Below are 21,357 nucleotides of genomic sequence, written 5' to 3' on the forward strand. Positions count from 1 at the left end.
AACAGTTCATTGCACCAGTCACTCTTAGAATATTGCTTTTATAGCAAATACAATAAGATGATGCTTTGACTGAAAGGTGACACTTTACATTAACATCACGACTCTGCTCACTCATTCTGAAGGAAGAGCTCCCGTGAAAGTAAATCGCTGCTGAAGACAAACCAACTGGAAAAGACACTTGCTTTTTTTTTTTTTTTTGGTCTTTTCAGGTTTTCACAATGGCTTCAAAGGAAATGTGAATTAATCATTTGTTTTGACCCAAGAGCAGCAGAACTTATTTTGAAGACTTAAACAGGCAACACAAATGTAAACAGAAATCTGGGACTCCCAAATGCTAGAGCTTGAAAGGAGTCAGTCCGAAAACATCAATTCTACTCAGCGTTTATTTTCATTTGAAGATAGTGGAAATCATATATAAATCACGGACAATACAAGTTCTTCTTGTCTGGCAACTGTCCACATGAATCTGTTACCCTCCAAGTATAGATACAGATTTTTTTTTTTTTTTTAATAGAAAGACAGGGCAATATGGCAGTTAATTAGCAACCGATACTATAAACTACAGGAGGTACAAAGTTTTGTCATATAAATTAATTGCCATTACAAAAAGGCAACTGCTTTAGCTAAGAAGGTACAAAAACGGGTAACTTCCATAAATATAACAAGAAGCTAAGTGAAGAAATACATAACAGACTGCTTTTCCTATATAATCGTTGAATATGCAAACTAAGACACCTGTGGCACTTCACATCGAAGTAGGGATAGACGTACACACACATACCACCCGCCCGCCACCCACCCACACTTGCCCGTCCAAGCCCCCTCCCCACCCCCCAAGCGGATTTCCAAAACATGGCCAATTCTAGGGTTACAAGGACAGGATGCCGCTCAGAAGCAGCAAGACGGCCAGCTCCGAACTGCCAGACAAAGAAGGAGCCTTATTGACAGTTGTAAAGCATTAGGCGTCAGACAGAAACTTGTCAAAAACAGCTGTTGTTGGGTACTGATTGATAATGTTTTCATTCTGACGGCTGAGACACTGCAGACAGTCGTGGGTCTGAGAAGAAGCCCATCACTAGCGCACACATGAACACACACACACACACACACACACACAGACAACGGGAAGTCATTAAACAGATGGCTAAGGAGCACTCAGCCACCAGGTCTTAAAAAGACAACATTCTACATTTAATGAACTTGCCGAGAAAGCCATGCCTAATAATCATTTATTTGTCATAGAAGATGAGCGCAACAGAACAAAAATGAAAGCAGGGATTGTGTAACTGGTCATCGGAAGAAAAGTTTTGTGCTGCTCGCGGATTACACAGTGAAAAATATTCAAGGACGCTGGAGACAAGATTGAATATGCACCTTTTTGGATCCATTCCACGGGGGAGCAAGGGGGGGTAAGCTTAAAGAAGTGGTCGATGTTTCAAAGGTAATGATTTCATTAAAATCCACCTACAAGATTAAACCACAAAAGCTGTATTTGAATGATGTATATCTTCTGGAGAATTACAAGGTATTACATCACCGTGTAATACAGTGAGAGTCTGTGGTATTTGAGAACCAGTCTGTGCTACCTAAAAATTACAAACATGTTTTTATTGCTCAGGTGAAAGGAGCAGTTTTCTATCATTTGGCCATTTTGTGTTTGAAGTGGTCAAAAGTCTACAAAATGTGCCAAAGAGTATTACATCCATAAACTTCAATATCCATAAATTATTCTTGATTTAGAAAAGGTCAGTGGTGCCAAACCTTAGTAAAACTGCACATTTATCTCTACATAATTTTATCATTTAAATTAAATGAAAAAAAAAAAAAAAGAGTTCCAAAGACTGAATCTAGGCCCTAAAATGATTTGCTGCAGCCCCAGCACATTTTTTTTAAGGGCACAGTGAAACCCCTGAAAATAGAGGTTTATAATAGGAATACTGATAGACCTTTAATTACTCGTTGGAGACAATCAAGAGACTCCGTTAAACTCCATTAGCACTTAATGAGTGAATATACAGATGATTCTGTCTTTGTTTTCTTTGTCAAATCCATGCCAGCTTAAACCCTCGTCAGTATAAACTATACTTCATTTGGCTGTTTTTAAAATTTTTATCTATTATTTTAAAAATTATCTTCTCTCTTTCAGTCAGACACTTTAAGATTTTTAGAAAAAGATACCTCTGTTATGTTGCAGCTTGACTTTATGCAGGGGAATCTTTCCATTAAAAAAATATTTGAGGACTCGATGAAATAGTCATCAGTGATGCACGCATGCATTGTGCCTAAATTCTCTCTCGTCTCAAAAACAGAAAGTTTTTGCTCTTAAGAGAGGGGAGTGAGACTTCAGATGGAATCAAGGAAATTATGCATCTTGTCTTTAAGTTCTTCCACGTTAATTTTATCTTGGCAGGACGTTCCTCTCTGATAAGGTGATTCATTGAAGTTTTTGGTGCTCATTTTTCTCTCATAATCTATAAGGCCCGTATACAAAAAAAACTCACGAATAAAATATGATAAAATAAAATAAAAACCCCAAGAGATCTTGGAAACAATAGACATAAAATGAGGAGCCCCAGTCACATAACGCTCCACCCCCAAACCCAGGGAAAATGAGTCAAGGTTCTGAGTCTCCCTGAGTCCTTCATAAGGGATTTGATTTCTGTGAGCCATGAATTCCATCCACTTTAGCACAGAGTATAGAAGAGCTACTTAGAACAACAGAAGGAAGAGACATGCGGCGAAGATAATTAGTGGTAAACAGAGAATAAATTCTCTCTCAGTAGTGTGTACTTGACGTTAATGCCGATGATAATTCACCTGATTTACAGAATATTCACTTTAATAGAGAGATGAGAGTCTGAGATAACTAGAGGAAAAGAGACACTGAAGCCATTAAAGTCTTGATACCAAAATAAAAATAAAATGAAAAACTAACATGATAGGTTCAAGGCCTTTGGGAACCCGTGTTCTTTGCCAGATTTCACATTCTTACAGCTTCATGGTCTTTTTCTTCTAACAAATTGATCAGCTGAGAGAAGCTGTCTTTCAGTGCCTCCATGTCATCCAGCGAGCAGGGCTGCAGAATCCAGCGTTTCCCACGTGCAAGGGGTTCAAGTTCAAAATATTTTTTGACCTTAAGGGGGGAGAAGATAAATATGTTATTAGTTATATCAGAACCTTTCTAATTCCAAAAGTTTGCAAGTGACGAAGCAGGGGGGATTTTAAGGAGAACGTTTATAAACTGTGATGCCTGGGACTTTCTAGAACTCCCTCCACAGCTGCTGTAATAATGTGGGTTCTATGTTGTGACCCAGGACTGTTTTCTTTAGGGGTGAGTGACCAGCTTGCAAGCCATGTCACCCATACACTTCTCAGCATGGGAGGTCTGATGGAGTCTAAGAAAGAATTACATGTACCAACACACACGGTAGAGTATGCTGCAGACACCAGAAAGATTCAATCCAATTAAAACAACCAGCAGAGCATCCCCTACATCCCCTTGCTAACTTATGTTATTGATCTGTACCATATCAATTACTCAAAATTATTTTGACTACCAAACGCATATACAACAAATACTTATAATTTAAATGATCTTTTCTCTCTCTCCCCCTTAAATTTATAGTATCTATTTTTGAGACCTGGGAAAGCACTTTTTAGGAAAGAGGACAGAAACTGAGTATGTGTGTGTGTATATGCATATTTAAACCGTATACATATACATACATACATACATACATACATAAAGCTTCCCACTTTTTTTTCTCCTAGTCCTGAATTTTTTTTTTTTTTTAAAGATTTTATTTATTTATTTGAGAGAGAGAGACAGAGAGAGAGCATGAGAGGGGGGAGGGTCGGGAGGGTCAGAGGGAGAAGCAGACTCCCTGCCGAGCAGGGAGCCCGATGCGGGACTCGATCCAGGGACTCCAGGATCATGACCTGAGCCGAAGGCAGTCGCTTAACCAACTGAGCCACTCAGGCACCCTCCTAGTCCTGAATTTTCAGGGAGGTAAAAATCAAGACCTTTTAACTGGTATGTGAGTAGAGAATTTGCTTTTTTTTTTAATTTAATTTTATTGTGTTATGTTAATCACCATACATCATTAGTTTTTGCTGTAGTGTTCCATGATTCATTGTTTGCGTGGAACACCTGAGAATTTGCTATCTTAAAAACCTGTTTGATTAATATCCAGTCACAAGTCATTCTTAGCATAGTGGCTGGGATACTGACTAATCGTGTCCAGGATTACCAACTCAAGACTGTGAGGAAATATCAAATTGTTATGTCTTCCAGAAGTATTGATGATCTCTCAAAGGGTATGATAAAACACAAAGCTCGTAAAGCTACGGTCCTGCCCACACTACATCACACAAGAACTGAACACTCCTTGTATAGTCCAGTGAGGTTTTACTAACATAAAATACAGTGAGTAGCAACACCAGAAGAACCATAGTTCAAAGACATTCTTGGCCAACAGATCTCACTAAATCCCATGTGCCAGGGCAAATTCCAAGGTCTTACCTTAGTCAATACTCGAGACCTAGAAAAAAATGTGTCTCAACCACATGCCATTCCCAAATGTGGTTTCATTTTGCCTCTATCATTGCAAGGACCAGAACATAGCAGAGGTACATCATCCAAAAGTGGCATTAAAATATGTGTATATTTTTTTCATGTGAGCAAGAAGATATACGTAAGAAATACTAAGGTTTTATGCTAATTTAGGAACCACAATTATGCTAACATTCTACAGTTCAAGTGTGTCTCCAAAGTCCTTCTGTAAGTGTCTGCAAATTAGTAACAAATACTACTACTTAAAAAAAAAAGCCTGTGTGGGCGCCTGGGTGGCTCAGTTGGTTAAGCGACTGCCTTCGGCTCAGGTCATGATCCTGGAGTCCCGGGATCGAGTCCCGCATCGGGCTCCCTGCTCAGCAGGGAGTCTGCTTCTCCCTCTGACCCTCCTCCCTCTCATGCTCTCTGTCTCTCATTCTCTCTATCGCAAATAAATAAAATCTTTAAAAAAAAAAAAAAGCCTGTGAAAATGGAAGGAGTCATTAATTTTGATTCTGAAAAGTAATGAAAATCTCATTTCAGATCAGAAAACGGGTATACAACTTCAGAACAGTGTTTGCCCGAGGTATTTTATAAATCATGTTGTTAAGAGGATCTTCCCTTACGGAAAACGTAAACTCCCTTCTTCTAGTTTCTTTTCTTCAGAGTACTGAAAACTCACTTCCAAGAGAATCTGAAATTTGCTTGTACAATAACCAGCACTAGACCAGCTCTGCCGCACCAAGGGAGGCCAGCAGCCAGCAGGGGGAGAGAATTGGCAGCGGGGACAGGTGGGGACCCTGGTTAAGGCTACAGCTTGGAGGACGAGCTGGCTGCTCTGAAGAGTATAAAATCAGAGATGTCAGGCTCCTTGCTTCTCCCACAAAGTGGGGCTTCAGAATGCACTACAGTAGAATCCGGTATTTGATCAATAACGCCTCCCATCAAGAGGGGATGGCACGGAACATCCAACATCTGGTACATGAAGGAAGTTGTACTCTTGCCCCATTTCATAGCCTCACATCATTTTAAGTCTTGCTGATAACTGAGAAGAGGACTGGTGCCAAAAAATTCACTATTAGAATAAAGAAAAAGACTAACACGGTAAGTGCACATTACTAACAACACTCCTTCAAATGGTTCGCTTGAAAATTCACAGAATTGATCCTGGTGGCATATTAACAGCTAATTTGAAAACAATGTTAGATTTAAGCAATCACAGAACAGAATTTGTGATATTTTGCAATACGGACCAGACATAGAAAACCAGTAAGGTTTTAAGCACCCATTAGGTTGGTTTCTAGGCAACTGAAAATATAGATTATCACGTAGGCACACTTGGAAGATAATAAAGATGTCTGAAGGTAGTTTCTGAAGTTGTTCCTGCTGAATACGAAACATGAGGAGGAAATGGAAGGTTCCATGACAGGGTGGTCACCAGATAAAGGAGCCTAATGGTGTTGAGCTGACCAACATGGCTGTGTAACTTGAGATTTTCTGATCTGTAACCTAAGTGGGTATCTCACTTACCCTGCCATACTCCCCCCAACTGGTATCCAAATGATTCCACACCAACCTTCATTTATAATATCAATTGTAAAACTAGTCTGGCATTTCAGTGAGTTTCAAGCACAGTGAGTGACTGTTTGCTGCCAGAACATAGAGTTTTCATTACCCAGAGTTTCAGGTTTCTAAAAACAAAGCAGATAATACAAGAGAGGGGAAGATGGAGACCTCATGCTCTGACTTGAACTTTTCCAGTTAGGTTAACATTTTCATTTAGTTTTCTTTAATATATATTTATTTACTTATTTGAGAGAGAGAGAGCGCACATGTGTGAGCACACGAGAGACTGTGGGGGGAAGAGGAGGAGAGAGAGAGAATCTCAAGTAGACTCTGCGCCTAATGTGGAGGCCCCCGTGGGCCTCGATCCCCCGACCCTGAGACCAGACCTGAGCCGAAACCAGAAGTTGGATGCCTAACTGACTGTGTCACTCAGGTGCACCTTCACTTAGTTTTCTCATATGAACTTGAACTTCAAATTTCACCTCCTCTGTATTATTAAGATACAAATTACAGTCACATTTGACTTGTCAACCATGTCTTTTTGTTGTTGTTGTTCTTTCATAATGTTGATGTATACTTTTAAAGAATAAGGTGTTTAAGGTTGACCAATGTAAATCATATGTTTTGAATACTTAATCAGCCGCTTAAATATTATGCTTCATTGGAAGCTGCAGGAAAGAGGAGGAGGTGACTGCTTCGCACTGGCTTCTAGAGACCTCAGAATCCAGCTGCCTGGCAACCTGTAGTCAGCTGGCTATTTTCGGGTTAGCCGAAGAGAGTGGGCATTGGTTAGTGGCCATGTGTCCACCCTAGAGATAGGAAAACAAAGCCACCATAAGCAGCCAACCTATTTTGGCTATGTCATCAGAACCCTCCTTCACTCACTGTGGGGTGACTGTGGGATGACGTGCATGACTGCATTCCATTGATTCCCACATCACAGTTACTGTAGAGTCCTAATAGAACAGAGACAACTCGGCACCATCGCTTTGCTGCTCACATTTGTAGCAGCTGTGAAATCGGGTAGGAGATGTCCTTGATGTTTCTTTGAGTAGAGAAATAGTAATCCTTTCCGACTTGCAGGACCTCTAATGGGGTTATGTAATGATACCGATTTCCCTATCTTGCCCTCACTTCACAAGCAAAAATTTCATTTTAATTCTTGCAAACCTATTGTGACTAAATTTCTGGAAGCCATATAAATAGTTTCTGAACTGCAGTAATGGTCTTCCCTTTTAAAAGCCTGCAAATCTCATTTTATTTATAACAATAACTGCTTGTTTTTCCTATTTTTGTTATTAAAGCATGTAAGTAGTGTGTGCCCAGAGTTGGCCTCATTTTCCTTTAAACACTCTGGGGAGCAGGGGAGAGAACAGTCCAGAAGGGATGACTTAGTGTTTTTATGTGACACATGGCTAAGTTCTAAGCCCAGATACTTATAAACAGTGCTTTGACCCATATGAATGTGTTGTAAGACATTAAAAAGGGGGCCAGGGGTGGGACAATTCTTTCCTACATGGGACTGTGCTGTGTATCTTAGGATATGTCACCCCTAGTCCTGGTGACCTCGATGCCATTAGCCCCGACCAGTCATTGCTGTAACTAAAAATGCCTCACCTGGGGTGGTACTGATGCAGGTATCTCTCGCCCTGTTTGGGGCAATTTAGCTTGTTTTCACACTGGAGATAGAAGCTGGCTATCTTTTCTGCACGTACTTCTCTAGATCCTCACCTACCCACAACACACATATTCCCTCTGGGAAAAAAACTAGCAGGTTATAATGGACTCCTCTCAACTCGAGGGTGGTTGTGGTAGGTTGTCGTTGGGTGAAGATCAGTACAAGGAGCTTTGAAAATGTGGGTCCTGACAGTTGGCTTCCCGTAACTTCATTCCTTCAACCACCACTTCCTGGACGAAACTGGTGAGTGTGTGAAGGTGGTGTGAGTGTGCCCCACTGCACCTGCCCATGTGTGGGGTTCCACTGATTAGAGCAGAAAACTGTAAAACAAAAAACAGAGACAACAGCCCGAAGGGGGGGCTGTCCTCATCATCTGTATTAGCGGATCACAAGCCCCCTCACCCCTGGCTTTTTAGTGACCATAAAAAACGGTTTAATACTGCACACTTTACTAAAGGCTTTTTCACTCATTTATAGCACCCTGATTATACTTCAACTGGAAGAAAAGCAACGGATTCAAATGAAGAGAGAAAGCAGTATTAAGATAATGTAGGTCAAATTGACAAAGAAGTATCTTGGTAGAAGACTGTTCAAAGAAACTTCTGAAATAAAGGCACGTTCTTTCTTCATCTCTGGAAAAGGAATCAGTCTCATCAGGCTGACAACTTCAGCTCCTTCAAACTGACAGTGATCAATCAGCAGGTAAGACAAGACAACAGGGACACTGGATGAGGAACACAAGCAAAGCACAGAGAGCCAGCAAAAAGAGCTGCAGTTGTGGATCTGGTAGGCAGAGGGATCTGACAGGCAAGAGCGAGCACGATGCAAGACAAGTGGCTCAGTAACTATCTTGACCCAGTGGAGCTTTCTTCTCATTTTAAATCCACAACGTGTCCATTGCATGCCTGTATTTTTCAAATAACTATATGAATAATGTTTTTTGAGACAGGTTCATTGGGTTTTGAACTCCTTGGTAGAAGTATGGTCTAGATGATAAATGTACTCGAGGGCTCCAATTAATAGGATGTTAAGAGAGCCTGTGTGGTGAGTGAAATTTTGTAGGATATTGTCCATGACTATCAAAAAGGGAGCAGAACTTGGCTCTTCTTCACCTGAGCTCCTTACTTGAATCACTAGAGCAGATGCACCCGTTGTAGTCCCATGTCACGCCGGGGGAAACATTTGTATTGACATGTTGATCGTGTGCCTTCTCTTTCCACCTCCAGGCACAAGGACATCAAATTCCATGAGTCACGAAACTGGCCAGGGTCTGACTTATTTAAACCATGGAAATCTGCAAGTGCAACAAACCAAGACTTTCTTCTTTCTAGAGAGTTAGCTGTCAAGCACGTGAGTGTGCCAAGGGGCCTTCCGGTTTTGTGGTCTTAATTGCAGAAGCTCATGGAGCAGGCTTAACTTGGTAACCTTCACCAAAGTCAGAGAGAACTTTGCCCATACCATGGCTCCAGGATGGGGTCTGGAGATAAAGTGGCAGGGCGTCATTAAGATTCTTCAGAGTGCATTCTTGGCAGCCTGTTCAAAGAAAGGTTAGCCTAGAGAGAGCAGCACCAGCTGTTCCCCTTTTCATTGTGCTGCTTGTAGGATTTTGAAATCCTTAGAAAGGTACTAAGTATGTCATTAAAGGCAGAAATAAATAATACGAGTAAAATCAATTTGCCATAGTCCCAAAGATACTGCGACACAGAAGAGATATTGCTTACTTTTTTTTTTTTAAAGATTTTATTTATTTATTTCAGAGAGAGAGAATGAGAGAGAGCACATGAGAGGGGGAGGGGCAGAAGGAGAAGCAGACTCCCTGCCGAGCAGGGAGCCCAATGCGGGACTCGATCCTGGGTCTCCAGGATCATGACCTGAGCCGAAGGCAGTCGCTTAACCAACTGAGCCACCCAGGCGCCCGAGATATTGATTACTTTTTACTGAGTACTGAAAGGGACCAGAAAACAACACCTTGATCTTAACCAATACCACAATATTACTTTGGGATTTATAATGGATGACTGATTTCAAGAATGTTAGGTGTAATATAAAAGTGCAGTTATGGTAAGATCGCTTCTTTCTTAAGCAAAGTGCAGCCTGCTTGACCTTGGAATAATTAAAAACCAGACAAATGCCTGCAGGTTATGACTGGTTATTGAGCCTCGCCCTTATTAGAAGTCTTCTTGCCCAATCAGTAATCTCTGATGTGTGGAGAATGTTGTATGTTGTGACAATAATTATATCGAAACCCTGTCTTCCACTGCATGGAAGTTAGTGTGTTCCAGAAGAGCTGAATAAAATGATCCCATTGCTTTGGTGGTAGGAGCTAGAATCTGAAAAGCATTCCTGTTTTTGGCTTAATCTGCTAACCCAGAATTACAGAACAAATTACATCTATTTTCTCTTTTTGATATGCCTAGAAGGTTTTCTTCTCCTAGCCAAAAAGCTTGCTTATCAGACAACCACTGTGGGAGGCAGAAACTAGGTATGGATGCTTCCTGTGTTCACGGGCCAATGGAAGATACCCAGTTTTCCCGCAGAGTATCTCTTCTACTCCAGGGAGTCTACCTGGCCCTCCTGAACCTGGAGTGCTTCCCTTATGCAGACCTTTGCTCCAACTTCTGCGTCCAACCGAAGGTGCCTCCATCCACAAGTGGAAAGAATTGGCTTACAAATACTCATATTTTTAGACCCAGCTGATGTCCTCCTATCATCTCAAGGGGAAGCCTTAATGTAGAAGAAACTTTAAAGGTAGAAGGGACCTTAATCACAGTAGTTGCCGCTGGTTACCTCCCAGCACCCAGGCAAATAAAGTTTTATTGGAACATAGCCATGCTTACTGACTTGTCTATGGCTGCTTTCACGCTACAACGGCAAAGTTGAGTAACTGCCACAGAGACAGTATGTTCCACAAAGCCTAGAATATTTACTCTCTGGACCTTCACAAACATTTGCCAATCCCTGACTAACGCGTTTGCAGCGTCCTGCTTTGTCCAGCAGGGGTACAATTAGTACCCGGGAGGGGTCTGGGGGGCTGGCCTCACTTGCTAGACCAGCTCGTCCCCACTCATACTTTAGGAGGCCAGAGAAGTTGGCCTTTCCAACCTGGCCAGGCTCCATAATTTCAGATGCTTTGGACTACAGTCTAGCAGGCAGAAGGGTCATAAAGCCGTATTTTTACCCCTCTGTGATCAGCCTGGGTTTCTTTTATGTGGACACTTCCTCAGAGCAGCAAGAACTAGCCAAGGCACAGGGTCCAAGACCTGTCTGTTTCAAGCTTTTGGTGTCCTCAAGGATGGCTCTTAGTGCAGAGCAATACTAGTTATTGTTACTTTGCAGTTTTAAAAAGGAATGTACAATTTACTAAATACACAATGTCTAAAACCCAGTTTTTCCTGAAGCTATTATATTCAATTTAAAAAGCTTATCATTCTGTTTGTATATCTGGTAAGTTTTTTTTTTTTTTTTTAAGATTTTATTTCTTTATTTGACAGAGAGATAGAGAGCACAAGTAGGCAGAGAGGCAGGCAAAGGGGGAGGGAGAAGCAGGCTCTCCGCTGAGCAGGGAGCCGGACGTGGGGCTTGATCCCAGGACCCTGGGATCATGACCTGAAACGAAGGCAGACGCTTAACGACTGAGCCACCCAGGCGCCCCATATATCTGGTAAGTTTTAACAACACATCCAGGAAGTTGGATACAGTTTAGGTCCTTTTATAAACTTCGTTTAATTAACCACTTTTAAACATTTCAAAACTCCATTTATAAATTTAATATATTCAATCTTCCTTTTCAGCATTTATACTGTAATAATCAAAATGTCCTCAAGTAGTTAAGAAATCTTTTTTCCCCAGCAAGAACTCTTTAAGCATTTCTTAAATTAAATTTATAAATTCAATGACTCTCAAGCTCAGGTATTTCTTCTTCTTCTTCTTTTTTTTTAGGATTTATTTACTTGAGAGAGAGAGAACGTGTGTGCACAGGAGTGGGAGGGGCAGAGGGAGAGGGAGAGAGAGAATCTCAAGCAGATTCTGTGCCGAGCATGGAGCCTGGTACGGGCTTGATCTCACAGCCCTGACATCATGACCTGAACTGAAATCAAGGGTCCAACACTCAACTGACTGTGCCACCCAGCCACCTCTGAAGCTCTGGTACTTTCTAATACTATTTACAAGCTTAACTGAATTTTCATACTTTTTTTTTTTAAAGATTTATTTATTTTAGAGAGAGACAGAGTGTAAGAGTGGGGGTAGGGGAAGAGGGAGAGAATCTTCAAGCAGCCTCCCTGCTGGGTGTGGAGCCCCACACGGGGCTTGATCTCATGACCCATGAGATCAGGACCTGAGCTGAAACCAAGAGTCAGGCGCTTAACTGACTGAGTCACCCACATGCCCCTCATACCTTTCTATATAGGAGGCCAATTCTGAAGTAATTTATACATCTTAAATTATAATTACAAAGTGAATGTACCAGGTTGACCTAAATGTAATATATACTTGAAACAAAAGTATTAATATTGTAGATTTGTTATTTTATCATTCTTATACTCTTAATGTTAAATTTTCCAGAGTTAAAAAGACTTTCCCATTAAGGAAACAACTTTCCATCCCAAGTGAAATGGGTTATCATTCCACACGGGTTCTCACCTCATTGAACTTGAGCTGCTTTTCACAAACAGTTTTTAGACTGAAACGTGACTGGAGCTACAGATGTCCAGGGCAAAATTTTTGGGGTCACTCACTGTCAAGTTAGGCTCTTTATAAAAATAGTTGCCACATCAAAAAGAACCTCTGGCCTTCAAAGGGGATTGTTTGCTCCTGGATGTAAGTTATCGTTACCTATTTCATGGGTCTACTCTCAGAAGCAGACACCCGCTCCTAAGATTCTAAAGAATTTCCTTTACCACTTGCTTGGATTTTGCATTTCTTTAGCACACACCTTAACATCTTTTTATTCGGCTCTACAGATATTTATCTTTCATTTATTGAGCTATAATTTGCAGACTGTAAAATTCACCCTTGTAAAAGCATACAAATTAGTGATTTTTAGTATATTCATGGACACCTGCAATCATCACGGCTATCAAAATTCAGGACATTTTCACCACTCGAAAAAGAAACACCCCACCCATTAGTAGTCACTCCCCATTTGCCCTTTCCTCCAGCCCTTGGCACTCACTAATTTACTTTCTGACTCTAAGAGATTTGCCTATCCTGGACATTTCGTATAAATGGAATTATATAATACATGGCCTTTAGTGTCTGGTTTCTCTCACTTAGCATAAAGTTTTGTGTGACTACTTCTTTTTATGGCCGAATGATATTCCATTGTATGGACACACCACATTTTGTTCATCCATGTTCATCAGCTGCTGGACATTTAGGCTGTTTCCACGTTTTGGCTATTATGAATTCAGTTACATGAGCCACTACTTTCTCCTTCAAACAGGCTTTATAAATAATCATCGTATAAATTAATGAGTTAGGGGCGCCTGGGTGGCTCAGTCGTTAAGCGTCTGCCTTCGGCTCAGGTCATGATCCTAGGGTCCTGGGATCGAGCCCCACATCGGGCTCCCTGCTCCGTGGGAAGCCTGCTTCTCCCTCTCCCACTCCCCCTGCTTGTGTTCCCTCTCTCGCTGTGTCTCTCTCTATCAAATAAATAAATAAAATCTTTAAAAAAAAATAAATTAATGAGTTAGGATATCAAGACTCAATGGGAATGAAGCATCGTCACAAGTCTAGGGTGAACTCTTTTCACTCAGATTTATGAGGATATCCTCATTTCACTTGAGGAAATTTAGAGATTTGGATAATCTTCATTTTTTCATGTGTAAGAGACCTCAGTTCCTAGAAGGCATAGACAATGAAAAAAATTCTTTTGTATTCTCTGATGTACCCAGTACAATGCCAGACATAAGGAGGATACTAATTATTTTTAAGCAAATGTAAAGAGCTGAAACTAAAATGAAAAGGGCAACAAAGTATGTTCTTAGTATTTCATCTCAGATTAAAATGTTAGTAAAGGAAGGAAATTGAACATTGGAGAGAAGTTGCCACTCCTTTTAATTAAGCAGGCCAAGGTTTCATGCAGGAGGTGGGATTTCATGAACAGTTTCAAAACCTTAGGTCTAATTGGTTTAAACTCTATTATACATATGCCTACAGGCAGCTGCAATGAATTGTTTTGCAAACAGAAAAGTAACTAACCCCTCATGGAAAATAGACCCACTCCAGAAATCTCAAGACCCAAAGGACACACATGTTTTGAGCTATTCTTTTAATCTGTGTCCAAACAAAGCATCTAATTCTTATCTCAGAGAATGGAAAGCATTGACATATGCAAAAAGAGAAGCATCAGTACACTTGTCTTTGCATGCAGGTGCAGGCCTCAGACTTTTCAATAACATCTATAACATAGTCATTAATTACACAGGCAGCCAGGTTTCGACAGCATATCATTTTCTTTTGCCCTCCTCTCTTTCCCTTCTGTAATCAATTCTATTCCACTCCTTCAAAAGGGCATTCGTTTTTGATACCAACACTTTTCCGGTGTTATACTTGATTCTGCACCTTCCATGCTTACAATAATACTCGGTTATGATTTACCTTTATTTCAGAAAAGCAAACACTGTAAGTAAGAAGAAACTTATCTCTGAAAAACTTTTTCCTGGCAATAGAATATGGCTGTTTAAACAGTTCTACCTATATGTATGAGAGCTAGTCAAGTATGTACTAGACAGGAAGGCGAGTTAATGAGTGAAAGCCCCAAACACATCAGAGACAACCAATTAGCTTGTCTGAAACATAGGCTTGTAAAGCTATCAGTAACTTATAAAATGGTCTGCTACACACGAGTAAAATGTTGTTTAAATGGCTTGCTTAACCAGATGCATTCACCATGAAATTGATTCTTTTCAGGTTATCTTTTTAAACTTAACACTCATTAACTGTGCATATTGAAATGGCTGGCTGGGTGGGAGAGTGGGTAGATTATCATGGTATTGTAAAGTGCAGGCTGAGGATAGGAATTCCATACTTTTTGAGGTTAAGAGGTATTGGGGGAAAAACCCCATCAATTACCAACAGTTGTGTCTGCCTCAGTCACTGAAAAGGATCAACACACTTAGATTATTCCTCCTCTGCCTTGCTAAATGCTTAGCTTGGGATTGGTAGATGGGCTCCGAGGACCTTCCCGTGCTGAGAATACATGCTTTTGTGTTAGGAACTGCACCGGTTTTCGCCACAGCCTGTGATTCTGCAAAATGGCGCGAGAGCAAGAAGACCCGGAGCCTGGTAGTTTTCAAATCCAACATCTGCCTCACAGTGATCAGCTTTCAACCCCCGAAGACTTACTTCACTAAACCATTTGAGGAAACTGGATGTTAGCTGACCCATGAACGACAATCACCATACTGTTTCATATTTCGAGTTTTCTTAAAACACTATTGTATATTTTGAAATAGCTTTTTGGCTGTGTCTCATATTTAGCTTTTTTCTGTTATACAAGGTACCGTGCCACGAATACGCTTCAATAAGTTGTGACCTGATCAGACAACCAGAAGAGGATGCTTTGATTTTGACAGGACTAACTCTTCTTTCTGCTCGTTCAATATTGGTACCCTTCACGAAACCACTCTAAGTTGGTCAACTCAAGGGATTCTTTGACTTATATATTAGGAAAAATATTAGGAAAAAATATTAGGAAATAGTAGGAAAAAAATAAGTTGCAACAATGGTTTAAAGCTTGTTAAAAACACAAGTATCTGTTAAAAATAGTTTATATATTCTAGCTTATTTGGCTTTTGTAATAGACTATATATCCCCTATCTCAGTCTTGCAGCTGGGAGGTGTGGGGCAGGCAACAGTGGTAGTAACAAATCAAAACATTAATATATGGAACCCAAATAAACATGTTTAATACTGGCCTTGTGGTACTATCTGTCCTAACAACGACAACATTTACATGTTGGGACAGATTCAAATTCTTGGGCCTTAAACAGGAGACAGATATGGCAAGCCACGCATTGCTGAGCCGCCAATGGAGGGTGCCAACGGCCCTGTCCAGATGCAGAGATATTCAAGGGATGTTCCTGTCAGCAGTTTGTCCTCTGGCTCCAGCGAGGAGCCACCATGGAAACACTGGGAGGAAAAGGAAAAACAGGAAGGCGTGGAGAGACGGGGGAAAAGGCAGAAAAAACTGACAGCCACCTCAATAACACATCTGAGCAAGGGGAACAGGTAACAAATGGCCTTCGAACAAACTGCCATGTTGTTAGTCACAGGGAGAGAATTTCTTTTCCTACTGGCAATACGGCCAGGAGCCTAATGTCCTGGCAACTGAGAAATATGAGCTTGGAAAGAGGCTTGCAGGCAGTCTGAGGAAAGCAAAGCTGAGTGGTAATCCGTCCTGAGGAATTTTATCCAAAAAAACCCACACAGGACTAGTTGAACTTAGAATAAAGCCCATGAAAGACAAGTCTGGAGAACATTACAATCAGATACAAAGAAAACACCAGGAGTGAAGGTTCCAAAAGCCACTAACTGGATTTAGCACAGCACTGTTAGCGTGGCCTCGTGTCCTAGTTGTCAAGCCAGGACTAGTCCACAGCATTAGTTCTCAACGGAGGGGAAAGGTGACCATACCCCTCAGGGGACATTTGGCAATGTCTGGAGGTATTTCTGGTTGTCACAATGGGGAGCAGGGGGCATGGTGTTTGCTGCAGGTGTCTTGTGGGTAATGGTCAGGTGGGATGCTGCCCAACATCCTACAAGGCACAGGACAGCTCCCCCGCCCCTGCCCTCCCCACCCCCAACAAAGAACCATCTAGCCTGAGATGTCAATAATGCCGAGGTTGAGAAACTGTTCTGAACTGATCTTTTAAGGCAAAGTCAAAGAACAAAGGCCCCGCCAATGCTTCAATCTATGGTTTATCAGCATGAACCATCAGGCTCCCTCCCTGGAATCAGGGGGAGATTTAGGAACCGGATTAAGAAAGTACACCAGGAGCTATGTCAGGGTACAGCTCTCCGTCCTCCCTTCTTGCTCAAAGTAGAAATCAATTGATCTTGGTGGGGACAAATCAAAACATTCAGCTGGGCTAAAAGAAAGGCACCAAATCAACAGCCACCTTTCCCTCTTCCTACCGCTGACTACGCATTCACTGTTTCAGGCCCCGGGGACACAAAGGTGAACAGACGTCCCAGGCCCCACGGAGCTTACTTGGAAGAGACCGACAGGTATCATGTAGGTGCATCAGTGACTAAGTGAAGTCAGATGGAATAAGGGCCGTGAAAAATTAGAAGGCCCCACGGCAATCATAACATTTGCCATAGAGCTGATCCAAAAGACGGACTGAGGGCATGATGTGAATTAAATATCAAGCAGTTGCAGGTAAGGACAAATCTTTAGCTGGTTTCAAAACAAAATTTCATACAGTTACAATAAAGGCTCCTTCAATTAACCTCCACTTAATCACCTAGACTTAACCGACTCTTCATTGCCCCGGTTCAAGATAATGATGGACGTTGTCTCCACAACGAATGCCCACGCCCTGTGGGCACAGCCCCAGATGAAGCTGGCCGCTCACCTGATGCTCACAACGGGGCACCACTCCCTGGCACGTCTGCGTGCCTCTGCTGCTGGGCTCTTTCACAGTTCTTGTTGAAGCAACCGTATTTGTTACTGTATTAAGTCATTTAATTCAATATGGCATCAGCAGATGAAATAGGAAGTTGAGAAGAGAATTTCTGTTTCTATGAAAAACTAAGTGGAATGTGTTCAAAGAACTCACCAAAAACAAACTGCTGTCCAATCAGATTTAGGGGAGACAACCATGAAGAGCTATCGTTGTGAATTTCTTCCCACGTGTCTTTAACTTACCATCTTACTTTATCTTATGGTTCTATTTTAAAGAAATGGGAACTGAAAATCATAGATAATGGCTGTATTTTCTGCAAAAAATAGGATACAGAACTCTGATTAGTGGCCACGTACTCAGAGAAAAGGCACTGGCCCAATATCAGAAGATTAGTACCATTTGTATGTTTTAAGTTAAATTATTTAGGGTATACATTTACTTTGTGTTTTTAATGACAAGACATTGGCCAACTCTTTCTTTATTAATTGTTCAACTACCAGTTCAGATCAGGTCAGATAAGGGGGCTTCTAAGTCTCAAATCCCACTTTTTATTCTGTCTGAATCGAAAGCCTTCTCAGGGGGATGTCATTAACACCTACTTCAGTCGGAAGTTGAGAGTGTTACATAAAATCATGTCCGCTGTCAGAATCAATACTAGTGTCTATCACCTCAAATCCTTTCATGAAAGAAAGTAGAGTATAAATAAAGAAAATACTCAAATCCATATTGATGCCCACACCCCTGCAGTCTCAAGTACCACCCCTTCACATCTCTGAGCTCACATTATGGTTAAAACTGGATACTTTGTTGTCAAAGACAGTATCTTTTAACAAAATAAACATTACGTTATTTTGAATGTATCTGTAAAATATTTTCTAAGTAGAACTTACTCCCTATTTTCTAGACTCAGAAATGCAAACAGAATTATAAAGTACTTTTCTTAGCCGATGCCCTGGATTTCTATTTCCCTGCACTTACAGCTCTCTAGGGAACAAGCAATGTGAGTGCTCTGAAGAACACTCTTATTTTACCTTGAAGTTATTATCTGTTTCTTTATACCTTTATCACATACCCATGAGTAAGATGGCAATTCTACCATAGTATTTAAAAATGAAAATCATATAATGACAAGACCTGACAAACGATGGCTCAGGCTGTCTATTTTTAACTAGAAGTGTCAATAATAAAATAAAAGGATGTATGTAAAATGGTATTTACCTCTGTGTGTCACAAATTTATTTTTAGTGAATGAATTACCTGATACCCTGTCTTTATCGTTTAACATAAGAGGATCCAGGCTTCAAAGCCCTCAAACAGGGTTTGTAAATTTTAGGTGTGAGTTCATGACAGAAAGATGTGGCTCTAGAGAAAAAAAGGAGAGGAGAAATAAATTCTTGCCTCTTTGACTCCAGGTTCTCATCCAGACATACAACACGCATAACCTGTGCACTTCTTAGCAAGTTAAATGCAGCACACGGTTTTCATAAAACATTCGGGCGAGCTGAAATCTCTCACAGCTGCTAAAATATTTGAATCCTGACTTCTCATATGAAGTCACAGACACTGAGTTTGTAGTAACCTGGTCCCAGGTTGAACTGCTTTTCGGTGCTATCAGAAGGGGCAAGCTGATGTGATAAACTGTGGGGACGTCTGGAATGCCCTATGGGCACTGGATCCAAGGCTTGGATCAGTAACCAAGAGCACTGTGTTCTGGAATGGAGTTTGCCTGGTTCTGACGTGACCACTGACCCTGGGAGGCACAAAGACACAGGACACTTCCCATTTCAACCTGAGGAAAGAGAAGGAAATGGAACAAGCGTGAACAGCATAATGGGCAGAAGTTCTGAACAGGAGACTGAGATAAAAGTGAACTAGACTAGCTGTTCTCGCTCTTTCTCTCTTTAAAAATTGGTTATTAGGCCAAAGACTTATTTAAAGCACTGAAAGATGCAATTTATGAACTAGCACTCATGGAAGAACTGAAGAGAGTTCCCTAAAGGAGCAAATCATTGTATTCTTGCAGGCAAGAATTTGGAATGGCTTGCATAACTATCTTAATGGTTTTAGATTCTTATGAAATATTACAAATTAGACTCTTATGGTTCAGGTTTAAGAAATTCATTTGCGCTGTATCATAGATGTTTAAAAATATTCCTATATCTGCACAAAGCATAAAGGAAAAAAAAAACTCTCTGGAAAATCATGTGCCCCTTGCACACCCAATATTCCCCTCCTCTTTTCCCCCACCCCCCAGAATCCTTCCCATCTGCCAGCTGGGTTTCATTTTAAGAATTTCACACTGAATATAAAGTGCTATTTTGACCATGTGGCTCCAGAAATGTGAATTTATAGTCTATTCAGATCATACACCAATGACTGACAGAGAGGGGATTAACCAACTGGATGCGATGAAGCCGCTGCCTCTTCCTTCAGGTTGCTTTAAGTTTCCAGGAAAGGATGATCACCCGCACACTGCTTCACTGAGGCTGGCAAAAAGTCGTCTCCGAGCACGGCATTTGCCTTTCACTTTTCTAGTAGTTGGCCGCTCTACCCTGGAACTCCACCCACCCCCCAGGTTCCCACTTTCCATCGATTTCCCCATACAGAAAATGAGAACACTCAAGCTTGCTTTCTTAGACACCCCTTGCAACAATGTTCCATTTACTGACACATAACACATATGTGTAATTCCTGGTCTTCAGGTATAAGGGTCACATTTTGGGAAAGTATGTGTGTGTAATCTAGTTTTCTTGGGTAAGGACCAGCAATGCCTAACAACTTACACAAAGGAAAGACTCTTTGCATGTAGTATTTCAGAGATTGTTGGCAAGTCTTGGCCATCTAGAAATGTTTCAAATACCAGTGCTATTTAAGCTTTTCCAAAAGTAGTTCTATTTTTTCAACGGTGACCCATCTTGTTTCACACTTATCATCCCCAAGTATTGTCTTAGGCATAAAAGTGTGACTACATAATCAGATTTTCTAAATCTTTCTTTTTGCAACTTTAGGATCATGCTGTTCCTAGGACTCTATACACTCAATGCACAGTTAAGTAACACTATAAAAGAGATTACTTCTCTGTTCAACAGAAGACCAACGAAAGGGTACGTAAGCATCGAATTTCAAGAAGGGTGTGCAGAATGTATTCAGATGTGATACTGTAGCCAGCCTCAAAATTAATGAACATATTTACATTTGTAATACACATACACATAAAAGTTAACATCAGAGGGGAGGTCGACATCATCGGAAAAGTGCAAGCTTATTGCATCCCATCAGGTTTGGTCCTGTTCAGAACAGGAAAGGCTCTGCTCAAGATGGGGGCTATAGTTTCTAAGTTATTTGAGAGAGGTAACAATGCCTTGCTCCCTTCCCTCAAGACAAAACAAACAAACAAGAACACTATAGAAAATCGATTATAGTTAAGGGACAATTTCTCCTACTTGCCAGCATAATAAATACATGTCCATTAAAAAAAAAAACCCCACCAATCTCACACATTTAAGTTTTAGACACACTATCTAAACAGTTAAGAAAGTCATTTGAGAGCAGAGAAAAGTGTGGAAGGAGCCACATCACACTGGTAGCAATGAAGGGATGATTTTAACTTTTTCTTAATGTGCCCCTGAATTACTGGACTTGAAACGATGAGCTCCTGTAGTTTTTATGCTTTAAAACATGAATAAAAACATACATATGAACAAATCAAAGAGCAGAAAGGGCATTTATAGAAAGAAACTAAAAATATACCTGTATGTAGAGACATATAAAAGAAGGTAACTGGCTCACAGTAGAGGCTTAATAAACAGGCGCTGTATGAATGTGAAAAAACAATAAAAATTAGCCTCATGTGGTACTACCGACTGAAATTATAAGACTGTGCTGAAGTCTTCAGGAAGGCGGAGACAAGACCACCACTCAGGATTCTT

General features: G+C 40.9%; 1 protein-coding gene and 1 long non-coding RNA gene across 2 annotated transcripts in view; one reads left to right on the plus strand and one right to left on the minus strand.

The window, feature by feature from the left end:
* Window positions 1-365: 365 nt before the first annotated feature.
* ARL15 (ARF like GTPase 15) overlaps window positions 366-21,357 on the minus strand; it is a 398,974-nt gene continuing 377,982 nt past the window's right edge. Inside the window, exon 5 of the mRNA XM_081826124.1 lies at window positions 366-3,133. Coding sequence (XP_081682250.1) covers window positions 2,981-3,133 — 153 coding nt within the window. The 3' untranslated portion in view covers window positions 366-2,980. The remainder of the gene's footprint in view (window positions 3,134-21,357) is intronic.
* Window positions 10,815-15,713, plus strand: LOC145722580 (uncharacterized). The gene is made up of 2 exons (XR_014146925.1): window positions 10,815-11,240; window positions 15,013-15,713. It is a non-coding gene; the product is annotated as an uncharacterized LOC145722580 (long non-coding RNA).

The sequence above is a fragment of the Leptonychotes weddellii genome, chromosome 7, assembly GCF_054177405.1.
Source record: "Leptonychotes weddellii isolate Sample4059 chromosome 7, ASM5417740v2, whole genome shotgun sequence".
NCBI classification, from domain to species: Eukaryota; Metazoa; Chordata; class Mammalia; order Carnivora; family Phocidae; genus Leptonychotes; species Leptonychotes weddellii.